The sequence below is a fragment of the Ciona robusta genome, chromosome 5, assembly GCF_009617815.1.
Source record: "Ciona robusta chromosome 5, ASM961781v2".
NCBI classification, from domain to species: domain Eukaryota; kingdom Metazoa; phylum Chordata; class Ascidiacea; order Phlebobranchia; family Cionidae; genus Ciona; species Ciona robusta.
The window spans coordinates 5,747,815-5,773,054 of record NC_143239.1 but is presented as its reverse complement, the minus strand read 5'-3'; the positions used below and the strand labels follow the sequence as shown (position 1 = coordinate 5,773,054).

The 25,240-nt window shown below is 34.0% G+C and overlaps 2 protein-coding genes across 3 annotated transcripts; one reads left to right on the top strand and one right to left on the bottom strand.

The window, feature by feature from the left end:
• Window positions 1-433: 433 nt before the first annotated feature.
• On the top strand, window positions 434-7,425 carry LOC149735973 (hepatocyte growth factor activator serine protease-like). Its single transcript, XM_089877792.1, has 20 exons — window positions 434-591; window positions 1,096-1,166; window positions 1,227-1,350; window positions 1,540-1,606; window positions 1,689-1,816; window positions 2,042-2,103; window positions 2,160-2,295; window positions 2,540-2,632; window positions 2,924-3,038; window positions 3,454-3,725; window positions 4,000-4,086; window positions 4,329-4,475; window positions 4,814-4,932; window positions 4,983-5,077; window positions 5,234-5,300; window positions 5,720-5,815; window positions 5,969-6,068; window positions 6,129-6,271; window positions 6,691-6,818; window positions 7,285-7,425. The coding sequence occupies exons 1-20, from the start codon at window positions 519-521 to the stop codon at window positions 7,337-7,339; spliced, it is 2,178 nt and encodes a 725-aa protein (XP_089733918.1). The 5' UTR covers window positions 434-518; the 3' UTR covers window positions 7,340-7,425.
• LOC149735972 (HEAT repeat-containing protein 1-like) lies at window positions 7,337-25,240 on the bottom strand. Of its 2 annotated transcripts, none has more exons than XM_089877777.1 (39): window positions 25,099-25,240; window positions 24,611-24,830; window positions 24,128-24,269; window positions 23,832-23,933; window positions 23,577-23,708; window positions 23,100-23,308; window positions 22,673-22,800; window positions 22,157-22,253; window positions 21,698-21,902; window positions 21,204-21,401; window positions 20,756-20,838; window positions 19,611-20,562; window positions 19,152-19,270; window positions 18,713-18,831; window positions 18,365-18,471; window positions 17,858-18,083; window positions 17,524-17,654; window positions 17,049-17,190; window positions 16,420-16,508; window positions 16,090-16,263; window positions 15,518-15,613; window positions 15,065-15,199; window positions 14,705-14,796; window positions 14,228-14,351; window positions 13,782-13,941; window positions 13,230-13,443; window positions 13,003-13,126; window positions 12,326-12,472; window positions 11,843-12,043; window positions 11,520-11,596; window positions 10,844-10,991; window positions 10,362-10,577; window positions 9,751-9,903; window positions 9,341-9,445; window positions 8,745-8,910; window positions 8,382-8,500; window positions 7,870-8,028; window positions 7,648-7,756; window positions 7,337-7,520 (listed from the first exon to the last, which is right to left on the bottom strand). In XM_089877777.1, the coding sequence occupies exons 1-39, from the start codon at window positions 25,238-25,240 to the stop codon at window positions 7,432-7,434; spliced, it is 6,351 nt and encodes a 2,116-aa protein (XP_089733903.1). In that variant the 3' UTR covers window positions 7,337-7,431. The 2 variants fall into 2 exon arrangements, with proteins under 2 accessions (XP_089733903.1, XP_089733904.1); XM_089877778.1 differs by having other exon boundaries at window positions 16,420-16,505.

Sequence of the window (25,240 nt, the reverse complement as noted above, 5' to 3'; positions counted from 1 at the left end):
AATTATAACCATAAATATTCAGACCAAGAACCACCAGCAGCGAGCCTCGAACCCTGCATCCGTAAGGCCTCACAGTTTGTCAAATAAAAAGATTTTTCTAAAAATGCCTATATCAAAATCAGGAAAATGTGAACTATATTCAAATCGACTTGTTAAATGAAAATGTGCGAGAAGCTCTATAAAGGTGTTAAGGGATCGATAAATCGTAGTTTGTGGTTTGAATTTGACAGTAAACTCAAATCACTTCCACACATAAAGGTGCAAAAGTCGATGAAATAATCCTGTTAGAATTTCGGGCTTTTTTATCTTCTTAAGAAACGATTTAGATCGAATTTTAAATCGGAGTGAGTTCTATTTTTAAATTCTAGAATGCCCGCGTGGCAGCGTCGAGCGACGGTAAAAGCATAAAGCAATAAAAATTGATGACCGATCGAAAAATTTGACTTTTTGACCTCGACTTTTCGCACAATCATCCAAGCTGAAACGGAGTTCTCAGTCAGTGCTTGTACAACGGCAGAATGGTCACTTCTACAAGCTTAGTATTTGTTATTGGTTGCTTTACGCTTGTCTTGGCAGCGAAAGACTTATCAGGTAAGCTTAAATTTTCGTAGGCGAGCGTTTACCCTGTAAACTTTACAGTAAAGGCCATAAGGCAAGTGGGTGTTGGTACAGTGTCCACAAACAGTATCCCTTCCCTAGCATTGTTATGTCACAGAACCATGAATCATAGCACGTGATGGTGGTGTAACTAGTAACATTTGTACAATAGATTCAAACAGCGACGGCGCCCTGAGACGATGAGTTGTGTTACGTAACAAAACATCATTCTTGCCAAAACACGAAGAGATTAAATGACCGACAATCAACGTTGCTTAATAATACGTCTTGCGTACCGTCTCAAGCTGTGGAAAAATCACAATTTAATTAATACAACTAAGCTTTTAAGTCTCTTTTTGGAACCAAGGCCAATAATCATTTGCTAGTCGTTCTAGCGCCACCTTGCGGAAAAATTAAATTGACATTCAGTTCATTTTTTTGACTTGTAATAACATAAAGTTTATTGAAATATTTATAGTTTATATTTTCATGTTTCAGATATACGAGCATATGGCGGTACAGCGTACGGAATGGCTTGCCACTTTCCATTTCTGTACAACGAGTCTCTGGTAGGTAAAACTCTGCTTTAGTTTAATAAATACGTAATTGAAGCCATGTAATATCTACAGCAACACACTTGTGTTTCTGACAACTTATTTAACGGCCGTAGTTGGTGCAGCGCATTGTTTCAATACACGGGAGAATCACCGCATAATCTGTACGGCTTTTGCGACATCGAATACACCTTGTCAGGTAAGATATAGTTTGGGCTAATCAAGGTAAAACGACTGTGTGAAAAATATGTTTGGACCCATGGTATGCGACGCCGGGACCTTACCCACACAGAATAGAACATTAATAACTTGTGTTATAACGACTACCGTTAACCCGCCACGCAAGGAATAAGATTCATTCATTCATACAACTTGTGTTTGTTTACAGATTTCAAAACTGTTGAAGGGAATAATTCTCCTAATCGATGCGTGTTTCCGTTTATCTTCAATAACCGGTAAGTGATGCAGAAATGATTTACAATGGAGTGATTATATATGCTACTTTTTGTGGTTTTTACTTTTTTACTTTTTTTGCAGATATCACTTTGATTGTGTACCGGATAGCAACGGGCGTCGATGGTGTGCTACGTCATCAAACTATGACGTAAACGGGCGATGGGGATTTTGCGGAAAGAAGGCGGAAGATGTGTTTGTGTCAAATGCAGGTGAAATTTGAAAAGAGATTTGGATCTTGTAAAATGGCTATTATTTTTGTGGCTGTAAATCTGTACTTTATTATAGCAATAGTTTAATCATTTTGGAGGGGTTGCTACAGTGATGTCAGATAAGACATGTTTTATTCTGTTTTCTTGTCTCATCAAACGAAGAATATTTACAGAATTATATAACTATACCCTGATACTGTATATTGAAGAAGATTTCCTTTTCAGGACTTGTAAGGAGATATTACAAGAGATCTGTAACTTGGCAAGAGGCGAGTGATTTCTGTAAGGTAGGTAAAGAAAGTCTGTAGACCATTTTGTGCGTTATTTGAATTTCTTGATTTAGTTTCGTTCGTCGAGGCTGTGTTCCTATGACGAGGTGTGTGTTGGTGGATATCCGCTAGGTGGCACTGTGGAGGGCGAGCACTGGGTGGCGATAGAGCATAAAAGTCAGACATGGGTTAACATTGGGGATATTCATGGTAGGTAATACTTGAAGTAATTTCAATGATGGAATTGAATAAAAGACTGGTGATGTCATTTAGACGAAATATATATCTCTTGTATCATACAAACTGCTGGACCTGATTGTTTCTAGTATCCTCGTAGATTAAGATTCTGGATGCATTTCTTTACACAAGAAGCGTCCTGCTATATATGAGCACCAGATCAGGGTCAAATTTACGGCATTTATTTCAGCTATATAGATTGTTTTGTATTTTCCAGGTTGGGCGTGCTTGAACGTTACTATCCCGTCTGGTTCCGATTTCAGCAGCAGAACCAAAGGATACGTCATGTGCTGTGACTTTGGCATAACAGGTAGGAGGGTTTCAGTATCTTTAGTAACTCGTTCAGTAACATATCTCTTAGAATAGGGGAAGATGGGACACCTTTTACTTCTACTTTCTTGTCCTATTTGGTAGAAAACAAAGAACCTTTAAAGAATTATAAAACCATATCCTCACGACCTCCATAAACCGTTCTTAATTGTTTAAAACACGATCAGGATGATTGGATATTATATGCTAAAGGTGTGCCATCTTTCCCCAGAGTACTGTATCTCTTAATTCGTTACATATATGTTTGATTTTATTCCGAAATTTTTTAAAGGTTTTTCGAACTACGCAAAACTGGACAGAGCTTGCCTTGATCATAAGAATGTTGATCAAATATACAAACAAATGATTTTACAGGAATGTCATGATGTATGCGAAAACCAAACAAGGTAATTTCTACATAAACGACAACACTTTATATTTAATAAAGCATTTTTTCTTACACACACTGTGTTCTACTGTGTATATAGTAGAGTGGGGGAAGATGGGACATATGTTTATTCCATTTCTCGTCCCGTTTTGTAGTAAACAAAGAACATTCAAAGAATTGTTAAACCGTATCCTTACGACTCCAATAGACCGTTGTTAATTGTTAAAAAACGATCAGGATATTTAGATATTATGTGCTAAAGGTGTCCCGTATTACCCCACCCTACTATATATATTTTTTACTCAAAGTGTCAGCATTTTCGCTAATAGTAAATCTAATTTCACGCTGATTAAATGAACGTAAATATGACGTCGAAACGACGGTTAGAAATTCTTGCTGAAAGTGCCAAAATACAAGTACTTTCCCCTCTACAGTTGCAAATCTTTCACGTACAAAGTGCTGGATGAAATATGCATACTGTCGCAATATAACTCAATCACAGCCGCAAGCAACTTTAACTTGTGCGGCAATGAGACCGATCGCTACTCGTTTTACTTCGAGAAGATTCTGCATCGGAATGATAGTAGTTTGTGTGAATTCCCATTCACTTGGGAAAATAGATTACACCATGCTTGTATAGAGATAGAGGGGCAAGATTACTGCGTGAAACGGGATAGAGGAAGTGCTGAGCTTATGAAATGCGAAGGTTGGTAAAATACTTTGTGATTCTACGCTACAAAGTACCAACATTATTTCGTATTTAAATGATATTTCAATAGATTTTGGTATAAGTTCACCCACAAAGTTACATATGTGGTAACTCGTAGGCGGGTACAAGAAACAGAACATCTGTGTTATAATTAAACGACTGTTCTTGCCCTGTCACGTGAGGGTAAATAAGTTAAAATTATTCATTTTTTTAAGTTTGTAGTATTACCCCAATAAAAGTTATTGAGCTATATGTTTTATTTCTTACTTAGATTGTTTCGATATCAAGAAACCTTCATCATACCGAGGAAGACTAAACAAAAGTCGAAGTGGTTTGAATTGCATTAACTGGAAACTGTGTAAGCTAATATTACGGTTTGTGTTCACATTATTACGAGCGGCATATATATAAGTGTTTCGCAGTGTTACCACGTAGCGCATTATTGCAAAGCCTTTTAAGTCTAGTCTTATTAAACTAAATTTGTAAAGGGAAGTTAGATTTAAATACCGACCAAAACGGTTCACTATAGTAAACAATGGACCACCTTGCGCTATATATATAAACCTAAAGCACAATTACCATATACCTGTTTTCATCCAGCTATCTTTAATTGGGAAGAAGGCGAGTATGGACTTGGCGATCATAACTACTGCAGGAATCCAGACCAGGATAAGTTGGGTGTTTGGTGTTACGTGGAGGGAAAGGAGAAGAATTTTGAATATTGTGACTTGCCATTCTGTGATACAGGTGTAACTTGTAACTTATTTATCCTCGCGTGGCCGAAAACGACACTCGTTGATACACCGGTGTTCTGTTTCATACTCCTTCACGAGTAACCATGTACGTAATTTTTTTTCTTGGTGACGGTGATTTTTATGAATGACTGGCAATTTAGACAACGCATTAGTGACCACTGGATTGGCGCAGTTTGTCGTAAGTTTGTTGGTTTTATCTTAAAGAAATCACTAGAAATCATTGTTCAATCAATCGCAACGCAAGTTTTCAAGTTACACCACGTATTTGATATTCCTACATGACGCCTACATATTTGTAACCATAACAAACACTTGTTTAAAATAAACTAGAACCACAGCAGTTACCTCTTCATGAATTGGAATGTGGAAAGATGGATTTGATCCCTGGATTCCTCCCGAAGATCTACGGAGGTCGATTTTCATCCCAACGTTTCAATTCACCGTGGCAGGTAAAGTGATCCAAAAACAATTTCTTATTTTTACAAAAGTCTACATATAGGTGTCTCTTTATCATGTCCGGAGTGAAAAACACGATTGCGGTGGTGCTCTCATTTCACGCTGTTATGTCGCAACTGCTGCTCACTGTTTTAAAAGGTACAAGCATGTTTAGATGTTAATGTTTTCATACCTAAATATAACAGTTTTCAAAACACTTGACTTTTTTTAGAAATTGTTTTAAATTAAAAATTTCTCAAATTTTATCGTTTTTAAAAATGTTGAAGTTTTTAAAAAGTGTATTTTGAATAACAGGTCCAAGTTTTTGTCGTATGTCGTTCGGGGTGGTTTTGAACTAGGGTTTCGCGATAGACCTGAACAGGTATAGACATTTTCATTTAAGTATATTACTGTAGTGTAACATGGGACCCCTTTAACACATAATATCCAAATAACCTGATCGTGTTTTAAAAACTTAACAACGGTCTATGGGAGTCGTGAGAATATACGTGTTGTTATGGACACGCCTCCGAGCACACCCGCGACAGAAAGGCACTGGCATGCCTTAGCCACGTGACTTGCGCAATGTGCCGCAGTCAGCGTGCCTCATTATTAATTGTGTCGTGTTTCATTATTCCTACATGACGTGTCGTGTTTCATTATTCCTACATTTATTTGTTTGAATGTTCTTTGTTTACTACTAAATGGGACGAGAAAATATATTGAAAAATTGTGCCCCATCTTCCCCACCCTACTATACATTACTGTAGTATATACGTTCATTTGTTTTGGTATTTTCAGGTTCGGGAAATTGAGAATGTTTTCATTCACCCATTCTACACATTTGGGTTGCAGGAAGATGATATAGCGGTGATCAAACTAAAATCGTGTTTCACGGTAAAGTGTACAGCTCAAATATAAACCAGACGTAATCTCTGCCTCGTATATACTGCAAAAAATCTTAGTTTACTACCGAATGTGACGAGAAAAAAGAATAAAAACATAAGACGTTGCCCGGGCCCACCTTTATACAATTTCGTTTTTTTCAAGATTACAGAAAAGTTGCAAACAATCTGCTTACCGAAGTCTGCGAGTCAATTCACGAACGGTTTTCAATGCGTCGCCTCCGGGTTTGGCGAAACGGAGGACGGTAAAATAAAGTTCGGAAATTTTCGGATGTTTTTCCTTATTCTTGACATTTTCCTTGTAGGGGAGGCTTCACAAAGACTGAAGTTCGTGTGGTTGCCATTGATAGACAACGAGGCGTGCTCGCATGAATCGGTGTACGGAAGTCGCATCACAAATGGCATGCAATGTGCTGGTAGTACGAACGGTGTAGCAGATACATGTCGGGTTCGTATTCTGTGGCATGGTTAGAAAACCGCCTTAATAATTTGATTTATACTTGGATTATATAACCCGTAGTAGTTTAAGGTAAGATGAGACACCTTTAGTACATAACGTGCAAATAACCTGGTCTTGTTTTAAACAATTAACAACGGGCTACTGAAGTCGTGAAGATACGGTTTTATATAGTAGGGTGGGGGAAGATGGGACACCTTTAGCACATAATATCCAAATAACCTGATCTTGTTTTAAACAATTAACAATGGTCTATGGGGGTCGTGAGGATACGGTTTTATATATAATTCTTTGTGTACTACCAAATGGGGCGAGAAAATAGAACGAAAAGGTGTCCCATCTTCCCCCGCCCTACTATAATTCTTTGTTTACGTACAAAGCGTTGTTCAAATGTATAACCGTGTTTGTAGGGCGATTCAGGAGGTCCGTTGTCATGTCGCGACCCGGTCACAGGGAATTGGCATTTATGGGGTATAGTGAGTTGGGGAGAGTCGTGTGGCGACAGTAACAAACCTGGTGTTTACACCAGAGTAGAAAGGTACGTGCCACTATTTTGCGTTTTGTTTTTTTAGCGCCGTGGAAAAGTGGTTAGCGCGCATAACCCAGAGGTAATGGATTCAAGGCTCGGCGGTGCTGCTATCGTAAAGGGCGTACGAGTCCTTGGACAAGACACCTGATACAAATTGCTTCAACCTAGTGGTCACTAATGGGTTGTCTTAAATGTCAGCCATACAAAAATACGTGGTAACTCGTAAGCTGGCAAAAGGTGTTATGAAATAGAACACCCGTGTTTAACCACTGCCGTTTTCTGACCACGCGAAGATAAAGCAAGTTACATCACATTTCAACAACAATTTACCCGATTCAATACTTCTTTTGCTGCATATTCTGTCTGACTTGCCTGTAATTTTTTGGTCTAAGTATCTAAGATTTATGAACTGTTTTTTGCTATAACGTGTTGCTTCGCAATGTTTTCTATTGTTAACACTTTGAAACCTTACTAGATATCTGCCCTGGATCAACTGTGTTATATCAAGCAACAGAAACTGCCAAAACTAGAGATTTAGGTCCTTATTTCTTCGCATAAAAAACCTCCCAACAAATAAATCTTGATATCAGAATTTCAAGGGCGTCTCAGACCTTAAGGGGAATTAGAAATATTTTTGTAGTGGTTCTCCTAAGACTTCTTCCATTCGTTTGATCACTGCATGACAGCGCTTTTCAACATTATCATTTTCATCTGAAAAAAAAAGTCAAAAATTTTACTTTTAACACAAAGTGTGTGCCATAGTTTTTAAAGAAACAAAAAAAATACACTGCGAGAAAAATATTTTAATTTAATTTCACTTTTGAACAAAAAAGGTTACCTTCCATGAGTTCAGCTAGGAAAGGTATAGTTTCTGGTAACAAAACCATATAATCGTCTCCCAGTTTCTCTGCAACTACTAGCAAGGTTTCTAGTGCGTGTAACCGAACCTGTGATATGAAGTGAGCAAATCGATGATAAAAATAGCATTTTTTGTAACTTTATCAGAACGTTTGTAATATAAAAAACAGCAAAAATTGCAAACAGAATTTGAAAAACAGACCTCTGGATTTTTGTGACGCATTTTGAGCAAAATCTGGTAGTTTAGTGGTTGCCAGGCAACATCATTCCTTGATGACATCACCAGTTGGCCAATACAGGGTATGATGTAATTGATGATGTAATCTTGTAGCATTTCATTGTCTAGTTGAGATTTTTCCAGCTAAAAATAAATCAAAATTTCCTACTATTCAAAACTATTTTAAAATCCTCGCAAAATCATGACCTACATACTATAGTTACAGACATGGTAACTTGTAAGCGGACACGAGGTGTATGAAACAGAACACTTGTGTTAAAAAACTGTTCTTGCCTCGCGAGGGTAAATAAATTACATTCATATATTCTTTTATTTTGTTACATATGCCACTAAGCCAGGCATATTGTAATACAGTATTTTTTTTCAGATTCAGCTGGTATATTATATTTGTGTTTTTTTTAATATACCATATATATAAAATGCTTTTGTTCTTTTAAAATTAGTCTAATAAAGCAACATTTTAATCAACTAATCACCTGGTCAACCAGCACGTTCGCAGTCATATCAAACCTTTGTTGCGTCATAAAGTTTGAACTTGAGTGAAGCAGTGTGAGTTTAAATGTCTCAACTACATAGCGACATCGAGTGACATTTTCTGAATTAACAGGTAGGAAATTGTAAATTCGTTTTTTAGGTGCAGTTTTTGGTAAATTAGATAAATATCATAAAAAAATGTGTTTTTTTTGTCCAAATTACACAACTTTTTTTGCGCAAATGCAATTTATTGCAGAAAATACATCTAAAACAGTTAACAAGTTGTTTACCTAAGAAGTGATAGTCAGAGAATTGTACTTTTCTGCTGAATTGGATAAAACATCTTAAAAAAATGAAGTTTTTACCTGGATCAATTTCTTCATGCTTCAGCGATTCCATCATGTGACTTAAGAGAGGGCCAGCAAAGAGAGAAAAAAGACTTTTAAGTTTGCCAGCCATAACACAAGTACAATGATAGAATGTGGTGGTTCTTGTTGGTGTGGCATCATCAGAACAACCCCAGTGGTTCAACTAAAAGAATCAAAATTAGTAAAAGCATCAAATCAGGATTATACCCAGGTGGTGAGGACTTTAAGTAAAAATATATTAGGAGAAATTAGAATGAATTTTATTGCTGAAGAAGCTTGGTTAAACATAAACTGTTGGATATTTATCAAGCATGTATGTTGTGACGACTAAAATTAGTTGGTCACATTGGGTATTGCGCAATCACTGTCACGTCTTACATTGTGGTCATGTGTCCTTGGACGCTTAATGGCAATTGCTCTAAACCTGGGACTAATGGGTTGTCCAAATTATCAGCCAACACATAAAAAAATCGAAAAAGGTAACATACTTGGTAACTCATAAGCTGGCACAAGGTGTATAAAACAGAACACTTGTGTCACAACGACTGCTGTATTCTACCTGCGGATAAATAAGTTATATTCATGCAGCCTACCTTTACAAAAAGAGGTTTGAAAGTAGCTTCAGGTAATTTAAGAAGAAGGGAAATTGTTCCATCGACCGAAACTTCTTCTACAGAATCAACTTCACCCTTATCAACCTGAATAAGTGGTTTTATATATGTTTGTATTGGAATAAATTGGCTCTTATTTTCTGATTTTATTAAAACGTTTACCAAATCTCTTTAAAAATAAATAAAATATGCAATTTAAAACACAATATCTAAACAATGTAAAGAATATTTTTGTGAAAGTTTTCTTTGGTTTTACTTTTTGACTTCTAACCACATAAAAAACGTGCTGTGTCAGTTGATTAGCTTTTTTCATTGGACATAACATAAAACACAAAGTGCAGACCATCTTTGCGAAAAATCCATTAGAATAAAAAAATATTTTTTTAACAAACCATGGTCATATTGTCTCTATATTCCAGTGTTTCCAGGTAGAAATCAAACAGTGGTAAAGCAAAGTGACTGAGATCATGTTTGGTCAACACTGCAACATGGTGTGCCACCATACGTAGCAATACACGGACAGAATGCCATTCTTCAGCATTTATCTGGAAAAAATAAGTTTTCATAGAATTTTTGGAAAAACAAATAAGTTTTGGCAAAAAAAGTTCATAAATTGAAATTGCAATAAAGGTAAGATAATTGTAGATTGTCAAACTGCATGATTTACTCATTTTATAAATAACTTGTAGTCTTTAAGTAGCAGAAAATGTGGTAAATTCATTTTATTTTACAAAGTTATGGTCAATTTATTGTACACCTGTCTCAAAGTGACTTTAAATGTGTTGCATACAAAATAAACAGTGGAAATACACCCTACATGTAATCAAATGTGTTAAAAAAGGTCATACACAACGAACTAAACAATGTTGATTTACGTACAGATACGTAATATTTATTGTCAATTTATCACACCTGTGTCTTAAAGGTAATGTATTACTACACTATACTCTCTTTAGAAGACCATACACATTAAACAAAAATGTATTAAATAATTTTGACTTACTTTTTCATAGCACTTGGTAAACATAGGTACCAGTACTCTAGCAGGGACTTTCCCAGCAATAGCTTTCAACACAGAAGAGATTTTCGTTGCCAAATGATCCGGAGTAAAATGGACTCCAATGTTTGTCCTCTGCCTCCTCTTCTTCCGAGATGGCTCTCCTGCATCCGGATCAACATCTGGATGATCCTCAAGAGCAGCAGGTGAAGCAGAGATCAACTGAGGTGAAGTTTCATCATTTATTAATTAAAGATGTAGAGGAAAAATAAATTATTGAATTTTTACTTTATTAAATTTTTTATTGCTTTTTAACAATTTTTACAAATGTTTTGGAATGTTTAATCTATAAACAAATTTTATTACAACAAAGTCAAAACAGCACATTAAAACACAGTTTAAATGGCAAAGACCAACTTTTTAAAACATTCTGAAATTTAAAAGTAAAAAAAATAAAAAAAGACCAGAAATAAAAAACTTTTACAAACCTCTGAAATAAACCCAACCAGGTAAGGACTGATGAAATGTGGTAAGGTGTCTACTAACTTCTGATAGGCTGATAATATACATGCCGTCATGTGGTAACTTTTCTCTGATTTTGATTGGTGAAGAAGCATCACAAGACATGGGGCAATGCTGGAAAATTTGGTATTAAAGAAATGTTTATTTTTTATAAAAGTTTTTTATTAATTTAGACCGTGCTATAAAACAGAACACCTGTGTTATAATAACGACTTTTTTTTCTGGCCACGTGAGGATAAAGCAAGTTACATTCATTCACTAAATTAAATACATACCCATTTATTCTCTATGCTGCAATGCGAAAAATTGTTATTAAAATTAACAGATAATTTTTTTATAAAATTTTATTTTTAATTGAAGACATATAGTAGGGTGGGGGAAGATGGGACACCTTTTCATTATATTTTCTCGTTGCATTTAGTAGTAAACGAAGAACATTCAACGAATTATAAAACCATATCCTCACGACTCCCAAAGACCGTTGTTAATCGTTTAAAACACGATCAGGACATTTGGATATTAGGTGCTAAAGGTGTCCCGTCTTCCCCCACCCTACTATATCTATTTTCTGTATATAGCAATGTTAGAAAAAATGTTTTTGGTGTTATTTAAATATATAGCCAGAGTTTATAAGCAATTTACCTTGGTAAGTGACTAATGCAGTGAGCTTTCAATGTGCTGAATAATTCACCCAAACAAAGCATGGCAGATGATACAACCTATATTGAAAACATGAGTTAATATTACAAAGATACAATTCTATACATAGTTACGTATACAGAAAAATGTTCCAAAAAATGCTGCACAAAACGGTAGAGAGTTAAGATAATTAAAAAAAATGCGTTACAAAAATAAATATAACTGTAAAAAACTTGTAAAAATAAGTTTTTTGAAAAAAAGATTAAAATTATTTATTAAATTAAACAGAAACAAAAGACTAAATAAGTTAAACGTAAATTTCTCACCTGTATAGGTGGTTGTTTCTCCTTTGTGATGTCACATATCATGGGTAAGATTGGAATGAGGTGCGTGGCACATCCGATGCCACACATTCGTGCCACGTGCCGCAGACCTGTGTAAGCCACGGCACGCATGCCATGGTTGTCGGTGCCATGGTCTCCGCACAACACAATGAGTTGACGAGAAATATGAAGCAAAACATTTTCCTGGGAGTAGATTTATGTTTATCAAATGTTACTACTGTATAAGTTTGAAATATTTAAAGTGTTGCTGTGAAATATTTAAAGTTTTACAATAGGGTTTTTTTAGTTCTATAGTATTATAACTATGAAAAAAAATATCCAAATATTTAGCAAAACAGCCTAAAATAATATACCGCAAAAATATTTAAATCTGCTATCTGGAACTGCATTTAGAAAGCACATATTTTTAAAAAATATAAACAAACCACGGGAAATGTTTAAATATTTAAAACAGAGTTGTTTTACCTGATCAGGGGTCAGTGTGTGTTTAGTGTGTGCAACTCTGTCGTTAAACAACTCAATAACTTTATGCACTGTAGTGTTGGATGATTGTTCATGAAGAATACTGCTTACTACGAGCATAAAGGTATCAGAGGGAAGTAGATTGTTTATCTGAAAGGGCGATAACATTATTGAACATTTATATATAATATATACAGTAGAGTGGGGGAAGATAGGACAACTTTTCATTATATTTTCTTGACTCATTTGGTAGCAAACAAAGAACATTCAAAGAAATATAAAACCGTATCCTCACGATTCTCATAGACCGTTGTTAATTGTTTAAAACATGATGTTGGTATTTGGATATTATGTGCATAAGATGTCCCATCTTACCCCACCCTACTAAATATCACCTGAGGTAATACGGGATACATTTTATTTATTATTCTTAACTTAATAGTTGTTTATCTTGAATGCAAGTTGTTTATAAAAAATGGGGGTCCACTACTGTTGCACTACTGTACATGTATATAATATAGATGTGTTGCCAAAATCTTGAAATACTTTGTACTCTGTGTTTTAGAGAACGTCATATTATTGCTAATTTTTCTCTTCATTGTCTAATATAAGGCAGTTAACACCTTATCACAAATAACAAGTGGATTTAATGCATCAATATGATAAATTATATTCCTCACCTTATCAAGCAGAGAGTTGAGTCTGTTTTGTAGCGTCCTGTAATATCTGCTTGTCATATCATCGTGTGTGTTTAATACAGCTGTTGTAGTTTGTGATAGATAGGAGAGAGCCGTCTCTAAAAGACTGCAAAGAAGAGAAACAAAATTACAAAATTACCCAACAAAAACTTTTAAAGGTATCGCTGTTATATCCCCGATTTTAGGCCAACCATGAATAAAACTCATACCTCTGAAACTTAGTCAGCATTTTTGTGGCATTTTCTGCTGCGTCATGCTCCATGGATTTTTCGAGTTTAAACGAGTTTGAAATACCCCCCTCTAGTGACAAGAGATGGCTTGAGAACGAGACGACAGCGAGATGCAAACGACGAAGATGGGAAGTAGATTGTTTCGGAACATCGATGAGGTTTGGGAGGTTGGGATCGATCTTCTGCTTTGGATCTGGAAGATAATGATGTTGGTGAGAAGGGATGAGGGGTCTTGTTTGATGTTGGAGATAAATGAATATATTTTAAGGAAAACAAAAGACAATTAAGAATTTGTTAATATTTAAGATAAATGCAAGTTTTTGGAAATAAAAAGATTTTTTTATAAGTTTAATATATTTAGTTAAATTCGTCTTTAAAAACCATAAAATTACTCATTTTCTATGCAATAAGCATTTTCTATTCTATGATACTCTGGAAATTGATCACTTTACAAATTCCTAAACCAGCCATAACCTAATTTAAATACATGTACTATTAACTTCTATTAAGAAAAAATTAAGGATTTTTTACCATTTTCATCGGGAACGAGCGAGATGAAATTCAACATCCGGACCATGGATTCCAATTGAAGATGATCAGGGAAGAGGTTGGAAACGGAGGAGCAAACTTCCATTAGAGCATCCACTGTACTTGGGAGGAAAACATCTTCCTCTGATCCGCTCAAGATGTCCTGAAATAAATATTTTTTGTAAGAAAAGAGAGAAAATTGTTATTAAGTTAAAAAAGTAGGAATTTTTATACAAAAAAAAGGTAATTTCCGTAGGTCATCTAACAAGAGTTATAAAACACACTCCTGGGTATTTTAGGGGTGATGACAGCTGTAGTAAATAAAATAGTCATATTTTTATAAAATGTTATATGAAAAAAATAATAATTAAAATAGTCTGCCATACTAAATAGAAATATTTTTATTAAAATAAAAACATAATAACATGGCATTGAGTCAATCGATTTACCTGTTCATCTTCTTGGGACGTTTTAGTAATTTTATTTGCACGGCTTGCCACCAATAGAAGGAGGGTTTGCCACAAATACTCGTTACCTCCTAATGTGTTGATCAGTTCTTCAAATACAACCAACCTGGAAAATTATTATTTTTATTTAATTACAGAAAAAGGTACCTATGCTTAAATAATAATCTGTGAAATTAAACATATATTTTTTCAACCATCTAAAATTTAACGAAACAACAAAATTCTAATATATTACAAATGGCCTAAAGCAAAATAAATTCTGCTTTATTACTAGAAAATTGAAATCTCATGTTTTAATACTAATCTCTAAACAACTTTTCTTTGTATAATATAAAAAAATCACCAAAAATTTTAACTAAAATTCAAGTTCTAAACAAGCTCTTTTAAAAAAGAGGGAAATAAAAGCATTAAGATAGAGATTGACAGCACAAACATTAGAATGCTTGCAATACAACTTGCCTTCGATGTGGTGGTATATGTGGCAGAGCATCCACAAACACACGAATTATATCGGTCACTGTGTTTTTGCTTATACCACTGGTGGCTGATTCCTGGATTGGTAGGTCAAGTTAGTGGTTGGGATTTTACCAATGTATTTTCTGTTACATTCTATTTAATGTTAGTAATTACTAATTACCTACAAGTTAGTAGATGTTAACATTTTTTATATTAACAAAATGTTCTTTATGTTCCATCCTATTTTACGTTGGTGAAATCCAACAGTATGACAAGCCATGGAACATGATTTAGGCAAGAGTTGGCCCATTGGGTTGGGGTAATACCATATGTGATTATACCATATTTAAAACAGACACATACCATGTGCTGTAGCAGAGCAGGTACTACAGTATGAATTGTCTTTGTAATAATTTGAAACGAATACGAGTCATCACGACGCAGCAAGTTACTTCCCATGAACGTGAAGATGGACATTACGCTGTGAAGAAGTTTCTCCTACAATAAAAAGGAATTTTAAAAGAACGATAACATCTTAGGCACCACACCTGGGGTGGCAGGGTAGACAGGCCAACCCTCGAATCAAGTCTAACTATCCCTGCATTATGGCTATAAATTATAATTTCAGTGGCTAAGTTATTTCTTTTTCTATTTTACCCATTAGCTTGTTTCAATAACTTTTTTTCAGTTACTTCTATTCCTTTGTAAACTTTTCTGAAACCAAACAGATCGTAACCGAACTTTATCATAACCGAACAGAAAAAATAAAATTTCATTCATTTATTAGGGTTAAGAAAAATTTAAGTTTTATATTACCGGGCAAATAGAAGCAGCTTCAGCAAGCAATACGACAGCATGTTGGCAAGTCTGTGTGTTGCCTGATGTTTGAATGCATTTCACCAATAACTCAACCTAAAGGAGATATAACTTATAATACATTCCGCGAATCTGACCCTGATGACCTCTTATTCAAATAGAATCATTCTATTTGAATAGGAGACTGACGATGCCATTTAGGCGAAATATATTTCTCTATTAATAACTAGTGGTTGGACTTGATTTTTGTTGGTTACGTTTTTGTAGCACCAGATCATTAAAGGAGATATAGTTTGTTTTGTTAATGTGAAATATTTGCTAAAAAAACATAAGAAATTGTAGGGGGTGGGGGTGCTTAAGAACATGGGATTTAGTTTTGTTTTATGCCCCTGCCAAGTTTTTGATGTCTCATATTGTTTTATCAGACTTTTGTTTACTGACAAGTTGTAACATGGTTATTGTACACCAGGCAATGCATTACGTATATAAAGCAATACTCAATATATCATCAATGTTTTCTTCAGTCGAAATACAAAAAAAAATTAACAAAAACATCGGAATGGCAAATTTACCCTCAAACTGTTTCTTATATCCGTGTCATCTTTTGCTCCAAGTTTTGATTTAGCAATCATGAAAACATTATGTAGCGCTCCTAGTACGAGCTGTGTGCCATAATCAATGACATCATTTCCTGTTTGAAGGTCAATCATCCAGTTGAGGGCAGTAAAGAGATGTGCGACCAAAAGCTGGAAAATTTAAGAATTTTTTTCTTTAACAAATTGTTGCAGAAGTTACATTAAAAAAATTAAAATGAGAAGAGGTATGATAAGTCTTTAAAATGTGTTTGAAGTTGGATATATATCAAAACTCTTTAAAAGTGTTGAGTTATAAAAACCCCTCACCTTTGGTTTGATAATTTTCTTCTTATGCTGAAGAACTTCGAGCAAAACGATCATTCTCTTCCAGGTTGGAGTTTCCGTTTCAGAAACTTCTGGAAAAAAAATATTTCGAATTGTAAAACCTTTAAGTAAAAAATAAAATGCTCGTTCAATCTCGGTTCTTGTCCCGATTGGTAGTAAACAAAGAATAATTACAAATTATTATATAACTGTAGCATCACATCTTCAAAAAAAAGTCGTTAATTGTTTAAAACACGATCGGACAATGTTTTTATATGACAAGCTATCCCATCGTACACCACAATACATATTTCAACACGTCTTTTTAACAATATAATTTTAGATTTAATTCACCACACAAAGTAGAAGAGATATTACTGTCATAGTGGGAACAACCCATATACCACTAGTAGCGCCAATGTCCATCTTACAACACAATTCCACAAAAACCATAATCATAAAATGCACCATAATAAAACGCATAAGAAAACCCATCTTACAGCACAATACCAGCTACCTCAAAATTATAAAACGCATGAGAAAACACATCTTACAGCATAGTATGATCATAAAATGCGACATGATAAAATGCATAGAAAAATGCATCTTACAGCAATACCACGGAACCATACCTCCAGATTCTGAACTTGTTGATTTACTTAGCCGAGCTCTTTTTGCAGCAATAACACCAGAAGGTGCAGTCGATTTGGTGTCAATTGATGGGAAACTTTTCTTCAATTCTTTTATGATGTAATTTGACCTCAATGGTATAACCTGGTAACAGTGGTCGTTTAATAAATATTATATATATTCGTTTTTTAAACATAGTTATAGATTCATTAAACTTATATATTAGATCTTTATACGGTTGGATTAATTATAAAACTATGTTGATATTCATGATAAAAATAAAATATTTATTGCATTTTGTGATTTTTTAATTTTTCACTTTAGCTTTTGTAATTTTCACTTTAGCTTTTGTAATATTTTTTAAAGTAATTAGTTAAATTTGGACAACTGGCCCATAAAAGATAATGCTTTTGGGTAAATAATATCGTAATACTTAACCTATAAAAATCAACAAAAGTAAAGTATATTTATATTTACCTTAAAAACTTTAAATACCATCTTAGCGACATCGGGGTTAGCAGTGGATTGGCCAATATCAAGTAATGTTGAAATAAGTTGTTGTTTTATTTCATCAGATAACGATGTGTAGAATGGTTTCGTGATTAAATCTGTAAAATAAAATTTTATAGTAAGTTTTTTTTTAAAAACTGGTATGTGAAATTAGGTAAAAAAGCATAATGTACAGCAAAGAGCATGCTATATATATTTTACACTTATATATATTTTAGCAATTTTTTTAATATAATTCAATTAAAACTGTTTCTTTTAAAATTTGGTGAAAAAGATTTATATAATGTATAATCTTACTTACTGAAAACCACATTTTGTGGTAAATAGGAACTTTTGTCTTCGGTTTGAAACGTCAGAACTTTGAAAAATAATTCTCGTTTCAAAGTTTCGTTCAATGAATCTGGAGTGAGTTTTTGCAACCACTCGGTGGTTAAGAGAGCTTCGTTTTCGTTGAGTGGTCTCACGTTTGATTGGTCGACAAAAGTAATAACCAATGGCAACAAGGGGTCAAAATGAAAAGGGTCAACCTGGGTCAAAAGTAAGAAAGTGAAAACTGAGGGAAACAAACAAAAGTGCAAGGTTAAACTGTTTTTATGATTAACTTTAGTCTTATTATTGAAATTAAATATGTTTGAAATAAAAAAGCTGTATTTCCAAAGTGAAAAGACAAAAATCACTTTTAATTTGCGGATATGCTTTTTAATAAGGTGTCATACAGTTTTATTTGTGTTTTAAAAGCTGTTATAAAATACCACGTTTTTAAAAATGCTGTTATAATTACAACTGTTGCATAAATTGTGAACCCAACCTTATTAATACATCGAGCCATAAACGCAACTCCCAGCTTTGATACTGCAGATTCATTGACCATATTTTGCACCAATGTTTTCAACAATCCATGTCTTGATTTTTTGACTGAAAAACAAAAACATTAGATTTAGACTATCTGGAGTGGGGTTAAGAAATAATGTGACATGTTATTATTAATGAAATCATAAACAATCTGTTTTCTAACGAAAAGTGAAACATTTTTTAATTACTCATCATTTTTTTGCATAATAAATATTCTTTTTCTCAATAAATACCAAAGATTATTTCTTACAAACTGTTAAAAATTTGTTAGTCAGATAAGGTTTAAAACAGTTTTAAAGCTCACTTGCTGGTTTGTTCTTTTCATTGAAATAGTTGGCAAAACACTGTAGAATATATTCAGGATCTGACGTCAATTCCTCTGCATGTTTTGTGAGATGAACCATGAGACTGGACACTGGGTTACTGTAAATTATGCTACGTTAATTCTGTTACTTCTGCTACCGGGCATCGTATAAATACTATATTAGTGGCTCATCTAAACGTTGGATATACACTACGTTTTTAATATACCAGATGAGCCACTAATATATTATTTATGCCACATTAAACACAACAGAGGCAGGCAGATTCTGTTTTTTTTTTAATTACATGAATAATGTAACAAAAAATACTAATATTCTCTTCCAATTTATAGTTTTGTCCGTTCGTAGTGGTGTTTTATTGAACAGTGTGTTGCATACATAAGCAACTAGCTTGGGTATGCATGATTTTTCAAAACCTACGTTTTCATGGAAGAAATGCATCGGATGCTTTCCATGTTGATCCTCCTGATGTTGTGGTGGTTGGAGCTGCAGAGGAGGAGAAGACATGGAAGGATCGGATGGGAGGCATCAATGGTGGCCTGGAAATTATTTTTTTTAACAATTTCTTTTACAAAAGTTACATGTTGATTCAGAGGTTATCAAAGTAATCTTTGGAAAGCCTTTTTTTGGAAAAATAAACACAATTTAAAAAAAATTAAAGTGGTGATCATAGACTTAGGGGTGCAAACAATCTTATCAATGGGTTGATTGGTCAAATCTGGCTTAAACCATTAGCTCTCAAAAAGGACCTTTCGCGTATGGAATAAAATGGAAGCTTTTAGCCTTATACTGTTGGTTATTGTAAATATATAGTTATATTATGGAAATGAACATTTTTTAGAACTTTTTGACAAACAAATTTGGAATATGTTTGATTACCTTTGCTGGAACCTTGTTCATTGTAGCGTGAAGAAAAACTTTCAAAATGTTTAAAGTTTGTAAGCAGGTTACTGGAGAAGAGAGACAAGGATTAATGAACTCCTCACAAAGGAAGATAGGGAGGAAGTCCAGAAGAGATTGGCTCCGGAGGACTTCATTGAGAAATAGACTGATGAGGCTATTGACGGAAGCTGTGATGCGAGATTTTAATTTTTCATCGTTTTCGTATCCTGCTTTAGCGGACTCGGAGAGGTTCAGGAGAGAAAGAAAAGTTTTAGTTAGGAGAGAAATTTTGGACGGGGTTGTTAAGTCGAGTCGTTTTGCGTTTTGAAGCAAAGTTCCAAGTTGGGGAAAAGATGGAATGGAAATGTCACTTTTTAAAGAAACAACCGACTCCAGGAATTTTCGTAGCGTGTCAAAGTGGAGGGAAATAATGTCATGATCCGGTGTTTCAGGTTGTTGTAAAAGATCATAGAAACCATCATTAAGTGACAGATCTGACGAAGACTTATGCTTCAGGTTGGCTGACTTTTGAGACAAACTGTTGCAAATTATGGTAAGGAGTTCCAAGTCATCTACTCCAATAGTGCAGAGAAAATAGAACACAGCACTGCTAGACTGTGTGTTCTCACAGTCCGATATCTGCTCGACAACGCAAAGAAGGTCATGGAAAAATTTTGCAGAGACCTTGTTGTCTTGTGAGGCTTTGCCTTTGTTTAGAACAGCAACTCGAATTGCCTCAAAAAACGAATTTTTTTGACAAAAATCAGATTTTAAAATATTTCCGGCCAGTGTTGACCATCCTTTTTCTGTGAGGCTCATTAGCAGAATGTGCAACACTGCTGCAGTAGTTCGCATAGAAACAACATTATTTTCATCTGGTACAGCAGAAGATAAGACTGTCAAAACTTGTGCAGCAACTTGAACAGCTTTCTTCCAATCAGGAATTGATCTGTTGGGAATTTTTTCGTTAAAAAAACGCAAAAGTTAAGCTAAAACGACTCATTCCCTGATGAAGTCTCGCCGCATGGCAGACGAAACATTGGAAATATATTACGTTTTTACACCAGATGAGCCATTTATATGTTATTTAAAGACTAATTACACTGCTGTTTTATTACAAAATTAGGAAATAATAGACTTACATTTTAGAGAAGAACAGATTAACCAATGTGTTTGAAACTTCTATATGATCGTCCTTGAACAAATCTACATGTTTTCTGAGTAACTGTAAAGTAAAGTAGAATAGAAATTAGAAACTAGGTTATGTTGCATCACGGGGATCATGTTTTTTAACAAAATCTGGGGTGAAATTGGTAAAATTCTGACCAATGTGGAGAAATGCAATATATTTTGCTCCTTTTTATGGAAATATTACATACCCACCACAGTTGACACAATATTAAAACATATTTGGTCATTTAGTGACACTTAGGGTAAAAGCTGATTGAAAAAAGGGTGAGAAAGCACATAATGTCACTCATGTTTCCAACACTACACCTACAGCTACGTGTTACACCAGTGTTCAGCAATATTCTATACATAACCTATGATCCAGTACTCCGATTAACAAAAATGTTGGTCATCACTGACCTGCAAAGCTGCCTCCACCACAAGAGGAGAGTCGTCAAGTCCGAGAATCCGGATCACGTTGTCACGAGAAAATCTCACAACCTCTGAAGTTGGGTCTTTGGATAATGAGTCAGAAAGATGACGCAGAGCTTGGGATCGGACAGAATCCTCCGGATGCAGGAGACCGATCGCAACAGACACACTGCTATCTTGGATCAACTGTTTGAGAACTTGTTTTAATAAAAGTTGAATTGATACTTAAGCAGTAAAAACACATTCTTTGAACAGAAACCACATATATACATACACATTACAGAATTTTAGCAATACTTTTATTATTATTTCAAACAATTCAGCTGAAGAGTAAAAAGAACAACTGATGTTTTACGAATCCTCTAAAGATAATTTTATATAAAACAAAATTATTTTTAGATTAAACAGATTTTATATATATATACATACCAAAATTTAAGCAATATTTTTTAGGTAATTTAACATAATAGTAAAATTCTCACCTGATGCTTTGCGGATGCCCCGAAGATGGAGAGAAGGAGTCCGGATGTTGTTTTATCAACATCCTCCTTCGAGAAAAACTCAGAGATCACTTTGTCAAACGAGACCGGAAATTTCCGTTGTAGTTGGCCGAGAAGTTTCCCAAATAAAAGGAACTTTTGGGACTTTTTATCGCATTGAGTTGAAGTGAAATTCTCAACCAGTAATCTGAGTAAAAGTTACCATATTTAAAAAGCAGAATAAAATGTTTGATACAGGTTTACAAACATACTTCTTATGTAAAGCTGCAAATATAGTCTGTTATATTGAACAGGTCAAAAAAAACATCATAAATTCTTACATTTTCTGTTTTTTACACAAGAATCATTCCACTATACGAGCACCAGATCTGGGTTTGATTCACGAAAATTATTATAGCTTAGCCTTTTTAAATGCCTAAACTCTATATTAAATATACAAACCTCATAAGAAGAAGCTGTAAGTTAACTGTCAGATCAAGATCTTGAACAAATCGTGTCAATACTTCAATGTTAGTTTTCCAAATTTTCTCCTCAGTATCTATACCAAGAATATGAAACTGTTATTGATTGCAATAGTTTAACTGGTTTTACTGTTTTTAAATATTATAACTTTAATTACAGCAGGCATGAAATGTTTAGTATGCTACATAGCTACAGCGCAGTAAAAATACAAATAATGCAGGAATACTAAGAAATGACAGAATGCAGCTAAAAACTACTTGAAGTTTGTTGTGTTAACTTTTCTCATTACAGTATCTGTAATAATCTCGCTCTTTCATAGCTCGCTAGCTATAAATTATTCCATTTTTTTAATAATGTAATATACATATATATACATATATAATATAATGTGATACAATGGGAAATGTGGTGAAATATGTTTTAAGTACAAGGGTATTGAACCTAAGCAACAAACTGTAGCAAGCGAGGATTTTTTCAATAAAATAAAACAAGTACCTGAGTCCGTGATATTAGATACAAGAACCTCCACCAAGATCTGAACAATCTTCTCAATGCGGCCACTTCTATATATTTCCACGATCTCTTGGATGAAACCACCATGAGAACTAAGCTGTAGTATTACTCTGGAACAAAATTTCATAGATGAATGAGATTTAGAAAGATATTTTCGAAATAATGCTGTATTAGAATTGCTGTAAACAAGCCAACTTTTTTGACTGTGTAAAATGTGTTTGGTGAATAATATGCAATAAATCTATATATATTTGGTTGTAGTTTTACCAAAGTTTCAGCAATAGATTTTTAAATTAATCACATAAAAGTACGGCCAATAACTTAAAATTATTATTTAAAACATTTCTTTGTGTATAACCATTTAAAAATATTTTATTTACTTTACCTAATATATTTAACAAAATCTTACTTTTTCGGCAAATTCTGAAACTGTTCTTGGTTCTGCGAAAACAGCAAGATAGCACGCAAGAAAACCTTTTCCAGTTTGGTTGAAACGTTTTTTAAACCAGATTTGATAATATTGGACAGTACTTTCCGTTCGAATGTGATCTTGACAGATAGTTGGGACAAAATCATGACAGAAGATGCCTGATGCTCCATCACTGATGATTTGAGACCCTATGAAGGAATTTTTGGATTTTTATACAAATATACAGGTTAAGGTATTTTTCCTGAGAATTTTTACAAGTTGGAAACACACAGATTATGAATTTAGATACTGTTGGCCTGTTGCTGCAGTAAGCGTTTAATCAAACCTCTGTGACAAGATGTACATCACCATGTGGTGAAAATTCATTTAAATAGTAAAAACAACATCTTATTTTCTGGCATTAATGACAATATCAAAACCTAAAAACAGTCCAACGGTATGTAAAGTAAAACCAACCTCTAACACTGAAGGCATCAGTTTAGAAAGAAGGGTTTCCGATATTTTAGGACTCTGTAACACACCCATCACAGTTGTGGTGTAAAAATTTAGGACAACTACCATGGACCAGTCAGGATTTTCCTGCACTACCTGTGAATAAATATTATAAATTTTATAAATCCACAATTGTATTCATTTTTTCTTAAATTCTATACAAAAATATATTTTTTGCATTTTTGCGACAAAATACCAATAAATGACGAACTAAAATACCTTGTAAGCATTTGTCAGCATATTACAAATAAACTGTAGAAAGGCGAGATCCCTTGTACAGTGTGTTGCAATATTTTTGTTGGACAATGAAACTCCTTCGTTCTGAAAATATATATTCCAAAAATATGAAATATTACAAGCCTAATATATCCCAGAGCAGCCGGTAGCTTAGAAAGTAAGGTTAATCTCAATCTGGCCTAAAACACAGCTCCTCGACAAGAATTACCAAAACATAGTACAGCATCTAAATTTTAAAAAGTAAAAGGCGTACAAATGGAAACCCGAAAACTTTTTACCTTAACTTGAGAGAGCCAGCACCACTTATTAGTAGGATGAGATACATCAAGTAGTTGGACCGTCCTCACAAATAAGTTGGTCCCATGATATGGTAATGCACACATCAGCAGATCATCTGTGTTGAATGTATGGATGTGGAATCTTAAGAAGAAAAACAAAGGGTGATTTTAAGTTAAATACTTTAAGACAGAATTGCATTAACTTTTATTTCAAAAATCATACCACTAACAGTAACTTAGTTCTTTAAAAAAGAAACTTTGTAAAATGGCCCAGCCATTTTATTTACTAGATAATATTAGTTAAATTTAAAATTAAAAAGAGTTAATTTTCTGAATATAAACAGTTCAATTTACTAAATAAAAAAGGAAATTTACTAAAAATAGATATAGAGTTTAATTTACAAAATAAAAAATAGTTCGATTTACTAAATAAAATCCAAGCTGAAAAGCACATTAACAATTAAGCAAACAGGCAATACTGACCTGTATATCAACCATTCAATACATTTTGTTGCAGGTTTGAGCAAGAAATAAGGACACACTCTAATCAGGAAACTCTGAATTTTTTCATTAAGATGTTTATTGAATTGTTTAGTCTGGGTTGTCCTCTCTGTGTCTTTTGCTTGGGCACTGAAAAGGTCTTGTTGGAATAAATCACGAAATTTCGGGTCCAGGAGACACAGCTCTTCCAATCCATTCACACCTTTGTAAAAATGTGATTGTTATAAAAGTAAAGATCGTAACATATAGACAGAGATATATATATACCAGTCATTAAAACAATCTTATAAGTTTAAGCATGAATTGATGTAGCTAAGAAAATGCCACATCTTTTATTAACAAGCAGAATAAATATTAGTTCCATGGAAAAAATTAATTCCATTGTTGGAATTAGAAAAGAAAATCCACAAACCAAACAGAGTCAAGAACCACCTAATCACAATGTATGAACTTTAGATGACAAAACTTACCCAACCCGAAGAAAGTATCTCTGTCAAGTGTGGCAGCAACACCAGGTTCAAATAACAATGAAGGAATTCGTTTATCGAAAGTATCAGCAACCTGACTTTCCGGCAACGCAAGACGTCTTAATTGCTCCGATAAAGAAGTCAT

Coding starts and splice junctions, on each gene's coding strand:
- LOC149735973 (XM_089877792.1), top strand. CDS start 519: ATGGTCACTTCTACAAGCTTAGTATTTGTTATTGGTTGCTTTACGCTT. Junction 592..1,095: donor GGCAGCGAAAGACTTATCAG/GTAAGCTTAAAT, acceptor TTCATGTTTCAG/ATATACGAGCATATGGCGGT. Junction 6,819..7,284: donor GTTTACACCAGAGTAGAAAG/GTACGTGCCACT, acceptor AAACCTTACTAG/ATATCTGCCCTGGATCAACT.
- LOC149735972 (XM_089877777.1), bottom strand. CDS start 25,240: ATGACTTCTTTATCGGAGCAATTAAGACGTCTTGCGTTGCCGGAAAGT. Junction 24,270..24,610: donor ATTGAATGGTTGATATACAG/GTCAGTATTGCC, acceptor TTTCTTCTTAAG/ATTCCACATCCATACATTCA. Junction 13,942..14,227: donor CGTCCCAAGAAGATGAACAG/GTAAATCGATTG, acceptor TATTTATTTCAG/GACATCTTGAGCGGATCAGA.